This window comes from Cherax quadricarinatus, chromosome 50 (genome assembly GCF_038502225.1).
Source record: "Cherax quadricarinatus isolate ZL_2023a chromosome 50, ASM3850222v1, whole genome shotgun sequence".
Lineage (NCBI taxonomy): Eukaryota > Metazoa > Arthropoda > Malacostraca > Decapoda > Parastacidae > Cherax > Cherax quadricarinatus.
In genome coordinates this window covers 29,747,864-29,764,586 of record NC_091341.1, presented here as the reverse complement: position 1 = coordinate 29,764,586, position 16,723 = coordinate 29,747,864, and the positions used below count along the sequence as shown (strand labels likewise).

At 43.2% G+C, this 16,723-nt stretch overlaps 1 protein-coding gene across 1 annotated transcript in view; it reads right to left on the bottom strand.

Annotated features, from left to right (window-relative positions):
- The window catches only part of LOC128695338 (glutamate receptor ionotropic, kainate 2-like), a 286,847-nt gene that overhangs the window by 22,933 nt on the left and 247,191 nt on the right, over positions 1-16,723 (bottom strand). The window contains exons 13-14 of the mRNA XM_070095365.1: positions 5,421-5,559; positions 591-731 (exon numbers count right to left, since the gene is read on the bottom strand). Of these exons, the coding sequence (XP_069951466.1) occupies positions 591-731; positions 5,421-5,559 (280 nt within the window). The remainder of the gene's footprint in view (positions 1-590; positions 732-5,420; positions 5,560-16,723) is intronic.

Below are 16,723 nucleotides of genomic sequence, written 5' to 3'. Positions count from 1 at the left end.
GCGGCAATCAGGTTCGGTCCAGGGAAAAAGATCACAGTTCCAGTTCCTCAGATCAAGAGACCTTTACTGGCCTTAATCAACCTTATTTCAACGTTCTTGCCTCTAGTGACTAATAGTCAGGTGACTACCAGCGTCTAATAACTACTGCTACTTGCTTCTAGCGACCACCAACACCTAAAGACCACTAGCTTCTAGTGACCACTACGCTCTCGTTACCACTAGTAAAAAGGTCCTGTCTAGTCACCAGTGTCTAGTGACTACTAGCATCTAGGAACTGCTAGTGTCTAGTAACCACTAACGTCCAAGAAACACTAGTGTCTAGGTTTTCATTCACATGTGATGACCGGTGACTAGGTACCCTTTCGCATATAATTACCCCTAGCAACCATTAGCATATAGTAACCATTATCACTAAATTGACCACTCGCGTCTAATGACGCGAATAACCAATCACATCTGGTGACCACCAGTGTCTACTGATCATTATGGCCTAGTGACTATTAACGTCTATAGCAGACTACTGGATACTTGAAAATTAACTATTCTACAATTTCTTCCTACCAAGCACTCTGAGTTTAAGATTGACTTACTTAGGCTGCTGCTCTGTGCCTTGCTGTAGTAAACTTCCCATTGTGAACCAAAGAGAATTGAAGAGGTTAAACTGGTTTTCTTTGGTTTTCTTCTTATCTTGTTTACGTGGATAGGATGTGACCCATTCATAAGGACTTAATCTGTGAAGGAAGGACAAGTAATTGAATAAAATAATAATAGAGAGACAGAAGAAGGGAATATGTTTAAAATATTTTGTTAATAAGATGACATGACAACACATTCTGTGTGCCTCATTTAAATTAAATTTACATGGAAATTGGCTATTATGCATGCTGACACTGTGATGAGAAGACCAGGAGCTGATGCAAATGTCACAAGCCACAACCTGACAACCTGCTGACACTGTACATTGTTCCTGACAACCTGCTGACATGGCACTAGGTTTCAGACAACCTGCTGACATGGTACAATATTCCAGACAACCTACTGACAAGGTACAGTGTTCCAGACAACCTACTGACACGGAACCATGTTCCAGGCAACTTGTTGACACGGTACCATGTTCCAGACAACATGCTGACACGGTACAGTGTTCCAGACAACCTGCTGACACGGTACCATGTTCCAGACAACTTGCTGACACGGTACAGTGTTCCAGACAACCTGCTGACACGGTACCATGTTCCAGACAACCTGCTGACACAGTACCATGTTTCAGACAACCTGCTCTCACGGTACAGTGTTCCAGACAATCTGCTGACATGGTACGGTGTTCCAGACAACTTGCTGACACGGTACTATGTTCCAGAAAACCTGCTGACACGGTAACGTGTTTCAGACAACCTGCTGACACGGTACCATGCTCTAGACACCCTACTGACACGGTACAGTGTTCCAGACACTGTGTTGTGCCTTCAGGCAATACATACACACACACACACACACACACACACACACACACACACACACACACACACACACACACACACACACACACACACACACATGGAGCTATGAATCGACCCCTGCAAGCACAAATAGGCGAGTACACACTTTCACATATATTAAGTTCTTATATTATCAAATATTTTTGTTTATGTTATTGCTGTTAGAAAATAAACCGAAGATATTAGTCATATGTGTTTAGCGATATTTATAGTCAAGATGAATTACCCACAACACTTTGTTTTGGCAGATGTGAGAGTTTTGATTGGTTGTCCTGCACTGCTACGTACTTGTTCGTGCGTGGTTGTCCAGCACTGCTACGTACTTGTTGGTGTGTGGTTGTCCAGCACTGCTACGTCCTTGTTCGTGCGTGGTTGTCCAGCACTGCTACGTACTTGTTGGTGTGTGGTTGTCCAGCACTGCTACGTACTTGTTGGTGTGTGGTTGTCCAGCACTGCTACGTCCTTGTTCGTGCGTGGTTGTCCAGCACTGCTACGTACTTGTTGGTGTGTGGTTGTCCAGCACTGCTACGTACTTGTTGGTGTGTGGTTGTCCAGCACTGCTACGTCCTTGTTCGTGGGTGGTTGTCCAGCACTGCTACGTACTTGTTGGTGTGTGGTTGTCCAGCACTGCTACGTACTTGTTGGTGTGTGGTTGTCCAGCACTGCTACGTACTTGTTGGTGTGTGGTTGTCCAGCACTGCTACGTACTTGTTGGTGTGTGGTTGTCCAGCACTGCTACGTACTTGTTGGTGTGTGGTTGTCCAGCACTGCTACGTCCTTGTTGGTGTGTGGTTGTCCAGCACTGCTACGTCCTTGTTCGTGCGTGGTTGTCCAGCACTGCTACGTACTTGTTCGTGCGTGGTTGTCCAGCACTGCTACGTACTTGTTGGTGTGTGGTTGTCCAGCACTGCTACGTACTTGTTGGTGTGTGGTTGTCCAGCACTGCTACGTACTTGTTCGTGCGTGGTTGTCCAGCACTGCTACGTACTTGTTGGTGTGTGGTTGTCCAGCACTGCTACGTACTTGTTGGTGTGTGGTTGTCCAGCACTGCTACGTACTTGTTCGTGCGTGGTTGTCCAGCACTGCTACGTACTTGTTGGTGTGTGGTTGTCCAGCACTGCTACGTACTTGTTGGTGTGTGGTTGTCCAGCACTGCTACGTCCTTGTTCGTGCGTGGTTGTCCAGCACTGCTACGTCCTTGTTCGTGCGTGGTTGTCCAGCACTGCTACGTACTTGTTGGTATGTGGTTGTCCAGCACTGCTACGTACTTGTTGGTGTGTGGTTGTCCAGCACTGCTACGTACTTGTTGGTGTGTGGTTGTCCAGCACTGCTTCGTACTTGTTGGTGTGTGGTTGTCCAGCACTGCTACGTACTTGTTGGTGTGTGGTTGTCCAGCACTGCTACGTACTTGTTGGTGTGTGGTTGTCCAGCACTGCTACGTACTTGTTGGTGTGTGGTTGTCCAGCACTGCTACGTACTTGTTGGTGTGTGGTTGTCCAGCACTGCTACGTACTTGTTGGTGTGTGGTTGTCCAGCACTGCTACGTACTTGTTGGTGTGTGGTTGTCCAGCACTGCTACGTACTTGTTGGTGTGTGGTTGTCCAGCACTGCTACGTACTTATTGGTGTGTGGTTGTCCAGCACTGCTACGTACTTGTTGGTGTGTGGTTGTCCAGCACTGCTACGTACTTGTTGGTGTGTGGTTGTCCAGCACTGCTACGTACTTGTTCGTGCGTGGTTGTCCAGCACTGCTACGTACTTGTTGGTGTTAAATTAGACACATGTGCAACTCTTGGGTATCTTTATTGAGGAAACGATGTGGTCAGCCCATCAATCTATTCAAGATTGATGGACTGACCACATCGACTCAAGGCTGAGGGACTGATTACCTCATTCTCCTCCTGTTCTTCAAGTTTATCCTTTGTATGGACTGATGAAGTCACTGTGTGGCGAAACGTTTCCTCAATAAAGATACCCAAGAGTTGCACATGTGTCTAATTCAACAACATGTCGGTTCTTTGAACCATTCACCTACAGTACTTGTTGGTGTGTGGCAAGGTGCCAGTGAAGCTGACGTCATGCCTCCAGTACCTGCTTCGTTCTCTGTCTGCCTGGATGTCACTGTGGAACGACCTCTATTCTTCTCTCAGTCTGCTAGAACTCTGTTCTGCTCTGCTCTTGTTTCATAGACTCAGTTTTGTGGTACAGTATTATTTCCTTGCTTATTTGTAGGTGCCCCGTGGCCTGGTAGCTAAAGCTCTCGTTTCACACGGTGAGGGTCGGGTTCGATTCCCGGCGAGGGTAGAAATATTGGGCGTTTTTCTTTACACCAGTTGTCTATGTTCCCCATCAGTAAAATGGGTACTTGGCTGTTAGTGGACTGGTGTGGGTCGCATCCTGGGACAAAACTGACCTAATTTGCCCGACATGCACTGCAAAATAAGAGGCTTTCTATATAGTACTATGTCATTTATGTCAGCTAGGCCTGTACACCTTGTACATGTACTTATTATTATTATTATTATTATTATTATTATTATTATTATTATTTAGTCCTTGTCGATTTTGTCATTGTGTGGATGTGCATCGTGAGACAGTCAGGGTGATTCAGGTCCCAAGTCCAATTTATTTTTTCTGACTGGCATCTTCACACTGTCTGGATTTTGAAGCTGCTTATTTCAGATTCATCAATCTGTGAACTTTTACCTGTAATGGAGAATATGTTGATTGTCCCAAATTATGTCGTTTATTTCTCTCACTTCCTTGCCTGACACAATGCTGCGTGTTGCTGCGTATCGCTGTAATATTCATACAAGCTGTGTGTATAACCACAATGTTTGTAATAAGTTAATTTATTGACGGACTTGTTGGATTTTGAGGGTCACTTCCCATGGTGAGTCAATCACACTCTACACACACTGAATATTTATACTAGTACTCTCGGAGTACGATTTAGTACAGGAGCGTACCAGTTGGTACAGTTTATTACAGCAGACGTAATAGTGTAGATGTAATGCAGTGTGTTAAGGTCACTGTTTAAGTTAACGTACTGATATGTTTCTCATTTTTTGTACAGTCTTAAATCGATGTGTACAATCCATCAGTCATCATGGTCTTCTGATGGAGAGGCCCAGGATAGACCGAGAGGCTGGAAACTGATAGACAAGGACTCATTTGAAAGGTAAATGCACATATTACAGAAATATTAGGTATATTTCCTCAACTTCTGCGTATTCAGCGAGCGCAATAACCTGGAAGAAGTGGGAGACGCTGACTTGAAACATAGCTTACAGAATAAGGAATACAGGGATTATGATCGTGGGAAGAAGTGAACCCTGGGGAAGCCAGGAGCTACCTGGAGTTTACCTGGAGAGGGTTTCGGGGGTCAGCGCCCCCGCGGCTCGGTCTGAGACCAGGCCTCATAGTGGATCAGGGTCTGATCAACCATGCTGTTACTGCCGGTCGCACGCAAACTGACGTACGAACCACAGCCCGGTTGGTCAGGTACTGACTTTAGGTGTCTGTCCAGTGCCTTCTTGAAGACAGCCAGGGGTCTATTGGTAATCCCCCTTATGTATGCTGGGAGGCAACTGAACAGTCTTGGGCCCCGGACACTTATTGTGTTGTCTTTCAATGTACTCGTGGCGCCCCTGCTTTTCATCGGGGGAATGTTGCATCTCCTGCCGAGTCTTTTGCGTTCATAAGGAGTGATTTTCGTGTGTAGGTTTGGCACCAATCCCTCCAGGACCTTCCAAGTGTATATTATCCTGTATCTCTCTCGCCTCAGTTTCATTCCTTGTAAACACATGCATAATACACAATAAATATCACAAACACATGCTCACAGTAAATTTACACACACACACAACATTTTCCTCCAGGACTCATAGGTACATAGAGCTCTTTTTATAAGTTTTCTGACCTTGCTATAACAAAGAGGAGGAGAGAGATGCCAAGGTAAGCAGTAGCTGTGTACAACCACACGTCCAGCGACAGCGGTGACAGGAAGCTAAACACATTGGGGGGTTTCTTAGTTGGCTTCTGGTAGAGTATCGTTATGCCTGTAATGAGGAACAAGTTTTATACGGTTAGTTTAATGAGAGAAATCTGAGTGGGACACACACAGATTTCAGATTTAGTTCATTTAAGGAAGACTAATTTAAAATATCTCACATATGATAGTTTGATACGTAACTGGGATGTAATTGAGAGACTTGGGCAACATTTTGGACTCTTTATACGAGAAATATTTTGCTAATCAATGGCTTCTTCAGTCAAAAACAGAAGAATGGTGGAAGATGAGGAGCAGTTTGAGGTAATCAGTCCCTTAACCTTGAGTTGATGTGTTCACTCCGTCAAGACTGATGAAGTGAACACATCGTTTCAGAGACTAAGGGACTGATTACATCAAACTCCTTATCTTCCACCATTCTTCTCTGTTGTGGACTGAAGAAGTCACTGGTTGGCGAAAGTGTCTCAGTTACCAACAGGTGGGTTTGCTAAACCATTAAACAGCATCAGCTTCGTCTTCAAGAAGAAAGTGTTGGTGAAATGCTAAATATTAAGGAGTAACACAGCGCCTGGGGGAGAGGGAGTCAATGAGCCTCAGTCCAAACAAAGAGAAATCAGGGCTCTAATTTCTTAAATGAAGAGCTCGTCACCTGCAGCATGGAAATTCCCCTGTTGAGGAGTTAGCTTTTATATGATTGTTACAGCTATAATTATCTACGTAATGACATATGTGTTACGCGGCTTACGCTAATTCGCCGATGAGACGGCTGCTGCTACGGTCATCAGGGACATTAAACTTCTGTGGGAATCCTGCAATGACTTTAAATTATGGTAATGTCCTCGAGGATTTTTACCCGTATTGCGATTTTTTATTGACTAAGTAAACTGGTTTCGAGAAATCGCTTGAAGAGGCAGTTTATGGCTTTCGGATTTTAGAATAAAAAATCCTTCGTTAACAATTACAAAAACATTAGTGAGTAGATTCTTACTCCAATTTTTCTATTCTGAAGTTCATGCCCTGAAACATAGCTGGGTACATACATTCTCTTCTGAAGTTCATGCCCTGAAACATAGCTGGGTACATACATTCTCTTCTGAAGTTCATGCCCTGAAACATAGCTGGGTACATACATTCTCTTCTGAAGTTCATGCCCTGAAACATAGCTGGGTACATACATTCTCTTCTGAAGTTCATGCCCTGAAACATAGCTGGGTACATACATTCTCTTCTGAAGTTCATGCCCTGAAACATAGCTGGGTACATACATTCTCTTCTGAAGTTCATGCCCTGAAACATAGCTGGGTACATACATTCTCTTCTGAAGTTCATGCCCTGAAACATAGCTGGGTACATACATTCTCTTCTGAAGTTCATGCCCTGAAACATAGCTGGGTACATACATTCTTTTCTGAAGTTCATGCCCTGAAACATAGCTGGGTACATACATTCTCTTCTGAAGTTCATGCCCTGAAACATAGCTGGGTACATACATTCTCTTCTGAAGTTCATGCCCTGAAACATAGCTGGGTACATACATTCTCTTCTGAAGTTCATGCCCTGAAACATAGCTGGGTACATACATTCTCTTCTGAAGTTCATGCCCTGAAACATAGCTGGGTACATACATTCTCTTCTGAAGTTCATGCCCTGAAACATAGCTGGGTACATACATTCTTTTCTGAAGTTCATGCCCTGAAACATAGCTGGGTACATACATTCTCTTCTGAAGTTCATGCCCTGAAACATAGCTGGGTACATACATTCTCTTCTGAAGTTCATGCCCTGAAACATAGCTGGGTACATACATTCTCTTCTGAAGTTCATGCCCTGAAACATAGCTGGGTACATACATTCTCTTCTGAAGTTCATGCCCTGAAACATAGCTGGGTACATACATTCTCTTCTGAAGTTCATGCCCTGAAACATAGCTGGGTACATACATTCTCTTCTGAAGTTCATGCCCTGAAACATAGCTGGGTACATACATTCTCTTCTGAAGTTCATGCCCTGAAACATAGCTGGGTACATACATTCTCTTCTGAAGTTCATGCCCTGAAACATAGCTGGGTACATACATTCTCTTCTGAAGTTCATGCCCTGAAACATAGCTGGGTACATACATTCTCTTCTGAAGTTCATGCCCTGAAACATAGCTGGGTACATACATTCTCTTCTGAAGTTCATGCCCTGAAACATAGCTGGGTACATACATTCTTTTCTGAAGTTCATGCCCTGAAACATAGCTGGGTACATACATTCTCTTCTGAAGTTCATGCCCTGAAACATAGCTGGGTACATACATTCTCTTCTGAAGTTCATGCCCTGAAACATAGCTGGGTACATACATTCTCTTCTGAAGTTCATGCCCTGAAACATAGCTGGGTACACACACTCTTCTGAAGTTTATGTCCGGCAACATAGCTGGGTACATACACACTCTTCTGAAGTTTATGTCCGGCAACATAGCTGGGTACATACACACTCTTCTGAAGTTTATATCCGGCAACATAGCTGGGTACATACACACTCTTCTGAAGTTTATGTCCGGCAACATAGCTGGGTACATACACACTCTTCTGAAGTTTATGTCCGGCAACATAGCTGGGTACATACACACTCTTCTGAAGTTTATGTCCGGCAACATAGCTGGGTACACCGGCAACATAGCTGGGTACATTCTGAAGTTTATGTCCGGCAACATAGCTGGGTACATACACACTCTTCTGAAGTTTATGTCCGGCAACATAGCTGGGTACATACACTCTTCTGAAGTTTATGTCCGGCAACATAGCTGGGTACACACACTCTTCTGAAGTTTATGTCCGGCAACATAGCTGGGTACATACACACTCTTCTGAAGTTTATGTCCGGCAACATAGCTGGGTACATACACTCTTCTGAAGTTTATGTCCGGCAACATAGCTGGGTACACACACTCTTCTGAAGTTTATGTCCGGCAACATAGCTGGGTACATACACACTCTTCTGAAGTTTATGTCCGGCAACATAGCTGGGTACATACACTCTTCTGAAGTTTATGTCCGGCAACATAGCTGGGTACACACACTCTTCTGAAGTTTATGTCCGGCAACATAGCTGGGTACATACACACTCTTCTGAAGTTTATGTCCGGCAACATAGCTGGGTACATACACTCTTCTGAAGTTTATGTCCGGCAACATAGCTGGGTACATACACACTCTTCTGAAGTTTATGTCCGGCAACATAGCTGGGTACATACACTCTTCTGAAGTTTATGTCCGGCAACATAGCTGGGTACACACACTCTTCTGAAGTTTATGTCCGGCAACATAGCTGGGTACATACACACTCTTCTGAAGTTTATGTCCGGCAACATAGCTGGGTACATACACACTCTTCTGAAGTTTATGTCCGGCAACATAGCTGGGTACATACACACTCTTCTGAAGTTTATGTCCGGCAACATAGCTGGGTACACACACTCTTCTGAAGTTTATGTCCGGCAACATAGCTGGGTACATACACACTCTTCTGAAGTTTATGTCCGGCAACATAGCTGGGTACATACACTCTTCTGAAGTTTATGTCCGGCAACATAGCTGGGTACATACACACTCTTCTGAAGTTTATGTCCGGCAACATAGCTGGGTACATACACTCTTCTGAAGTTTATGTCCGGCAACATAGCTGGGTACACACACTCTTCTGAAGTTTATGTCCGGCAACATAGCTGGGTACATACACTCTTCTGAAGTTTATGTCCGGCAACATAGCTGGGTACATACACTCTTCTGAAGTTTATGTCCGGCAACATAGCTGGGTACATACACTCTTCTGAAGTTTATGTCCGGCAACATAGCTGGGTACATACACTCTTCTGAAGTTTATGTCCGGCAACATAGCTGGGTACATACACACTCTTCTGAAGTTTATGTCCGGCAACATAGCTGGGTACACACACTCTTCTGAAGTTTATGTCCGGCAACATAGCTGGGTACACACACTCTTCTGAAGTTTATGTCCGGCAACATAGCTGGGTACACACACTCTTCTGAAGTTTATGTCCGGCAACATAGCTGGGTACACACACTCTTCTGAAGTTTATGTCCGGCAACATAGCTGGGTACATACACTCTTCTGAAGTTTATGTCCGGCAACATAGCTGGGTACATACACACTCTTCTGAAGTTTATGTCCGGCAACATAGCTGGGTACATACACTCTTCTGAAGTTTATGTCCGGCAACATAGCTGGGTACATACACTCTTCTGAAGTTTATGTCCGGCAACATAGCTGGGTACACACACTCTTCTGAAGTTTATGTCCGGGAACATAGCTGGGTACATACACACTCTTCTGAAGTTTATGTCCGGCAACATAGCTGGGTACACACACTCTTCTGAAGTTTATGTCCGGCAACATAGCTGGGTACACACACTCTTCTGAAGTTTATGTCCGGCAACATAGCTGGGTACATACACACTCTTCTGAAGTTTATGTCCGGCAACATAGCTGGGTACATACACACTCTTCTGAAGTTTATGTCCGGCAACATAGCTGGGTACACACACTCTTCTGAAGTTTATGTCCGGCAACATAGCTGGGTACATACACACTCTTCTGAAGTTTATGTCCGGCAACATAGCTGGGTACACACACTCTTCTGAAGTTTATGTCCGGCAACATAGCTGGGTACACACACTCTTCTGAAGTTTATGTCCGGCAACATAGCTGGGTACATACACACTCTTCTGAAGTTTATGTCCGGCAACATAGCTGGGTACATACACACTCTTCTGAAGTTTATGTCCGGCAACATAGCTGGGTACATACACTCATGTCTCCCTTGTTCGAGTTCTTTCGTTTAAACACGCACATTTATTTGTTTTATTCAATAGCGATATTATTTTCAATATGCAATTAATTTTAAATTATCATTGAAAAATTACCACCAAACTACACATTTGTTTATTGTTTTTAAATCAAGCAATGTTTTCAAACTTTTTTTTTTTTTTTTTTATTATCACACCGGCCGATTCCCACCAAGGCAGGGTGGCCCGAAAAAGAAAAACTTTCACCATCATTCACTCCATCACTGTCTTGCCAGAAGGGTGCTTTACACTACAGTTTTTAAACTGCAACATTAACACCCCTCCTTCAGAGTGCAGGCACTGTACTTCCCATCTCCAGGACTCAAGTCCGGCCTGCCGGTTTCCCTGAACCCCTTCATAAATGTTACTTTGCTCACACTCCAACAGCACGTCAAGTATTAAAAACCATTTGTCTCCATTCACTCCTATCAAACACGCTCACGCATGCCTGCTGGAAGTCCAAGCCCCTCGCACACAAAACCTCCTTTACCCCCTCCCTCCAACCCTTCCTAGGCCGACCCCTACCCCGCCTTCCTTCCACTACAGACTGATACACTCTTGAAGTCATTCTGTTTCGCTCCATTCTCTCTACATGTCCGAACCACCTCAACAACCCTTCCTCAGCCCTCTGGACAACAGTTTTGGTAATCCCGCACCTCCTCCTAACTTCCAAACTACGAATTCTCTGCATTATATTCACACCACACATTGCCCTCAGACATGACATCTCCACTGCCTCCAGCCTTCTCCTTGCTGCAACATTCATCACCCACGCTTCACACCCATATAAGAGCGTTGGTAAAACTATACTCTCATACATTCCCCTCTTTGCCTCCAAGGACAAAGTTCTTTGTCTCCACAGACTCCTAAGTGCACCACTCACTCTTTTTCCCTCATCAATTCTATGATTCACCTCATCTTTCATAGACCCATCCGCTGACACGTCCACTCCCAAATATCTGAATACGTTCACCTCCTCCATACTCTCTCCCTCCAATCTGATATTCAATCTTTCATCACCTAATCTTTTTGTTATCCTCATAACCTTACTCTTTCCTGTATTCACCTTTAATTTTCTTCTTTTGCACACCCTACCAAATTCATCCACCAATCTCTGCAACTTCTCTTCAGAATCTCCCAAGAGCACAGTGTCATCAGCAAAGAGCAGCTGTGACAACTCCCACTTTGTGTATGATTCTTTATCTTTTAACTCCACGCCTCTTGCCAAGACCCTCGCATTTACTTCTCTTACAACCCCATCTATAAATATATTAAACAACCACGGTGACATCACACATCCTTGTCTAAGGCCTACTTTTACTGGGAAAAAATTTCCCTCTTTCCTACATACTCTAACTTGAGCCTCACTATCCTCGTAAAAACTCTTCACTGCTTTCAGTAACCTACCTCCTACACCATACACTTGCAACATCTGCCACATTGCCCCCCTATCCACCCTGTCATACGCCTTTTCCAAATCCATAAATGCCACAAAGACCTCTTTAGCCTTATATAAATACTGTTCAAACTTGTGGTATGAATATCTGGGTGGAGTTTGTGATTCCAGCATTGTTGTCGAACTGGTGATTTGAATTCTTTTGTCGAACAAAAGTCGAGGAAGAATGTGGGAATTTTAGCCCCATGGAACCTGCTTTGGGGTTAATTTACAAATATTTCGGTCACACAGTAGCTTTGGATTCGTCCCCTCAAGGAAGGTTCTTTGATGTTGGTGAGGGGCTCTTGATTTAGGGAATTGGATCTGTGCTCCAGTTCCCCGAATTAAGCCTGAATGCCTTCCACATCCCCCCCCAGGCGCTGTATAATCCTCCGGGTTTAGCGCTTCCCCCTTGATTATAATAATAATTTGGATTCGTCACAAGACTCTTCTTTGGTATCTGCAGTACCAACCTCCATAGGGACCACCAAATACACTTTAAATTATCAAATTAAAGTGTGGTGTTATTGGAAGGGGTATAATTTAGTTTATGGGATCATTTAATTAGCGAAATGTGATATTTATCACGTAGTTCTGGAGGTCACAATAAAACTGGGACTGACGGCAGTCACGTTGTTTTAGGGATATTGACTTATAACCCACAACACCGTCAATAAGATAATTAACACTATGTTTACCTGGTGAGTAGGTACCTGATGTGAGAGGTTTTCACAGTGTACAAATCACATTATAGGGAGAACGATGTATATTGAAAGTAAAAGAGAGGTGGTAAAGGAGTTTGAAATGTAGAGCCACTGATTGTAAAAGGATTTACAAAAAAATTATACATTATTTTGGTGATTAATAAAATGAGAAAATCTAGTGATGTAAAACAAAAAAATGGAGACATTAGATGTGAACGATAAGATACCAAATGATGAGAATATTATGATTAGTTGATAAATGTTGGTGAAGAATAATGGAAGTGATTTCGTACACTGCACGACAGGTATAAAATCTCGAACAGAAGAAGAGCCAAATGTGAGTTGGGGGGAGGTTTGTGATGTATTAGATAGAACAGAAGACGATAAAGCTGAGATGTAATTTTGGAGGGGTTGGTGTATGGGTTCTATATATGCATGGCAGAGAGGAGCCTAACATGGGACTGGTAGAGTACAAAGTTCCTTCGTATAAGGGGGAAAAAGGATACAACAGTGTATGAATTATGGGGAATAAACCTGTTGAGTACAGGATAAAACGTATGTAGATCATTCATGGGTGGATGGGGGGGGAGGTAACGGAAAAAAACTACAGCTCTACAGACGCAGTTTAATTAACTAATGGGTAATTTTTCTATATGACAATATTATTTTAACAAATGACCACGACAGCAAGATAGTTTAAGAAATTTCCAGTATATACTAAAAATCATTAGTTTTAAAGGTTTTTTTTTTAGATAGTTTTAGCAACTTATAGTTCTGAAGACGTCTGGTTTAAGACGCACTTCCTACACTGAAATCCTGACTGCGTGAATGGTGGAATTATTACTGAAAGAATTAAAGGAAAGACAGAAAGAAGGAGTGAAGAGGAATAAGAGTTTTAGGAAGCGTAGGTGTGAAAAATATTATTTATAAGTAAATAATATTTACATAAAGGCAAGTAATTTTTTGTTGTAGTTACGAATTAGGAGACGTCATACGATAGGGTTGAAAGGTTAGCAATCTGGTAGATGTTGGAAATGTGAAGAATAGTTGCTAGGCTATAGAAAAGAAGTTTTAAAATTGATAATAAAGCTCGGTTAGGGTATGAGGGACAGAGATTATTTGGTGGAATAAGCGGACCTTAGTGAGGGACGTATGATGTCACAATGTTTAACATAATTAAAGATGGGGTTGTTAGGGAAGTGAACGCTAGGGTACTGGCAACAGGTGTGTGAGTGAAAATGACTCACGAAATCGTAATGACACGATTGCAAACCATACCACGGGTGGGGGTAGAACCCGTGACGGTCTGGAGTTTTGAGACTCTCTGATCGCGGTTTCTATCCTCGCCCGTGGTATAGTTTGTGTGAGTGAAGGATGAATAATCTAATTTAACTGAGTTACAATAGCTGCTTTTTGCCTATGTCATGATTCTTTGGGGAGATTCTGAAGTTTCAAAAGATGGTAGACGAATTGGGGAGGGAATGTAAGAGTAGAAAAGCGCCAGGTGATGAGAGTATCAAAACGTCTAGTTAATGAGGGATTGAATATAACGTTGGACAGCAGGAGAATGAAGTGAATGTGTTCAGATAACTGGGAAGGGACGTGTTGGTGGATGGATCTTTTGAGGGATCAGATAAGTCAAATAATTGTCATAATGAAGGTCGTCGGTGAGGTGAACCATCTGTTAAGACAAAGAACTTTATGGTTTCGAAAAAGAGAAGCGACAAAAATGTTGTATAGGTGTGAATCATGAGTTTTAAACATTGCAGCGAGAAGGACGCTGAAGGAGGTGGATACATCATGCTTGAGGCAGTATGTGATGTGACTGTTAAGAGAGGTTGTTGAAGAGGCTTGCAAATTTAGAGAAGGGAAAAATAGGGTGACTAGTAGGGCATATAAATGAAGGGTAGAGCGTAGGAGGGGTAGTGTCCATCCTAAGAAAGATTGGAAGGAGAGGGGGATTAATGTAGTGCTGGCTTGGATATTTAACAGGAGTTTGTGAGCATGCTAGATAGGAGTGGAGTAAAGTGGTTTTTATGATTTTAGGGGCTGCTGGAACGTAAGCAGGGTAATATTTAAGAAGGGATTCAGTGAAACCGATTAACCAGGTTCGAGATCTGGAGGTGGAAAGTACACTGCACCTATGAAGGAGTCGTCTGAAATGTAATGTTAGCATGCTTCTAGTAAAGGTGAGAATATTTTCCACTTATTTGTATAACCCAAACTCAGTGGGAGATGGCCGGTGTTAAAAATATATAACCGAGGATGATGCTTCCCAGTTAGTACTAGAGGTGGAACTAATATATATATATATATATATATATATATATATATATATATATATATATATATATATATATATATTTATATATATATTTCAGGGAGAAGGCTTACAGCTTTTCATCTCATCCCCTGCATGCATCAGCCTTACTAGAGATTTTAACAATGCAAGGAATTCGCAAGAGCAGGCGAAATATACACAAACACTGATCTCTGGCTGAAGGAGACTCGAACCTACGAACCTTGGAACAAGGTACGCAGTGCTTTACCATTCTCACCACACTGGACCAATACCTTGGCGCCCAGCTTGTGCTAGACGTTAATCCAAGGAAGCCAGCTTTCTGAAAGCTGGCTGCCTTGGATTAACGTCTAGCGCAAGCTGGGCGCCAAGGTAGCCAGCTTTCAGAAAGCTGGCTTCCTTGGATTAACGTCTAGCGCAAGCTGGGAGCCAAGGTATTGGCCCAGTGTGGTGAGAATGATAAAATATATATATTTATAGTTCCTTTGTATAAAGGCAAAGGGGACAAAAGAGAGTGCAAAAATTATAGGGGGATAAATCTGTTGAGTATACCTGGTAAAGTGTATGGTAGAGTTATTATTGAAAGAATTAAGAGTAAGACGGAGAATAGGATAGCAGATGAACAAGGAGGCTTTAGGAAAGGTAGGGGGTGTGTGGACCAGGTGTTTACAGTGAAACATATAAGTGAACAGTATTTAGATAAGGCTAAAGAGGTCTTTGTGGCATTTATGGATTTGGAAAAGGCGTATGACAAGGTGGATAGGGGGGCAATGTGGCAGATGTTGCAGGTGTATGGTGTAGGAGGTTGGTTACTGAAAGCAGTGAAGAGTTTTTACGAGGATAGTGAGGCTCAAGTTAGAGTATGTAGGAAAGAGGGAAATTATTTCCCACTAAAAGTAGGCCTTAGACAAGGATGTGTGATGTCACCGTGGTTGTTTAATATATTTATAGATGGGGTTGTAAGAGAAGTAAATGCGAGGGTCTTGACAAGAGGCGTGGAGTTAAAAGATAAAGAATCACACATAAAGTGGGAGTTGTCACAGTTGCTCTTTGCTGATGACACTGTGCTCTTGGGAGATTCTGAAGAGAAGTTGCAGAGATTGGTGGATGAATTTGGTAGGGTGTGCAAAAGAAGAAAATTAAAAGTGAATACAGGAAAGAGTAAGGTTATGAGGATAACAAAAAGATTAGGTGATGAAAGATTGGATATCAGATTGGAGGGAGAGAGTATGGAGGAGGTGAATATATTCAGATATTTGGGAGTGGACGTGTCAGCGGATGGGTCTGTGAAAGATGAGGTGAATCATAGAATTGATGAGGGGAAAAGGGTGAGCGGTGCACTTAGGAGTCTGTGGAGACAAAGAACTTAGTCCTTGGAGGCAAATAGGGGAATGTATAAGAGTATAGTTTTACCAACGCTCTTATATGGGTGTGAAGCGTGGGTGATGAATGTTGCAGCGAGGAGAAGGCTGGAGGCAGTGGAGATGTCATGTCTGAGGGCAATGTGTGATGTGAATATAATGCAGAGAATTCGTAGTTTGGAAGTTAGGAGGAGGTGCGGGATTACCAAAACTGTTGTCCAGAGGGCTGAGGAAGGGTTGTTGAGGTGGTTCGGACATGTAGAGAGAATGGAGCGAAACAGAGTGACTTCACGAGTGTATCAGTCTGTAGTGGAAGGAAGGCGGGGTAGGGGTCGGCCTAGGAAAGGTTGGAGGGAGGGGGTAAAGGAGGTTTTTTATGCGAGGGGCTTGGACTTCCAGCAGGCATGCGTGAGCGTGTTTGATATGAGTGAATGGAGACAAATGGTTTTTAATACTTGACGTGCTGTTGGAGTGTGAGCAAAGTAACATTTATGAAGGGGTTCAGGGAAACCGGCAGGCCGGACTTGAGTCCTGGAGATGGGAAGTACAGTGCCTGCACTC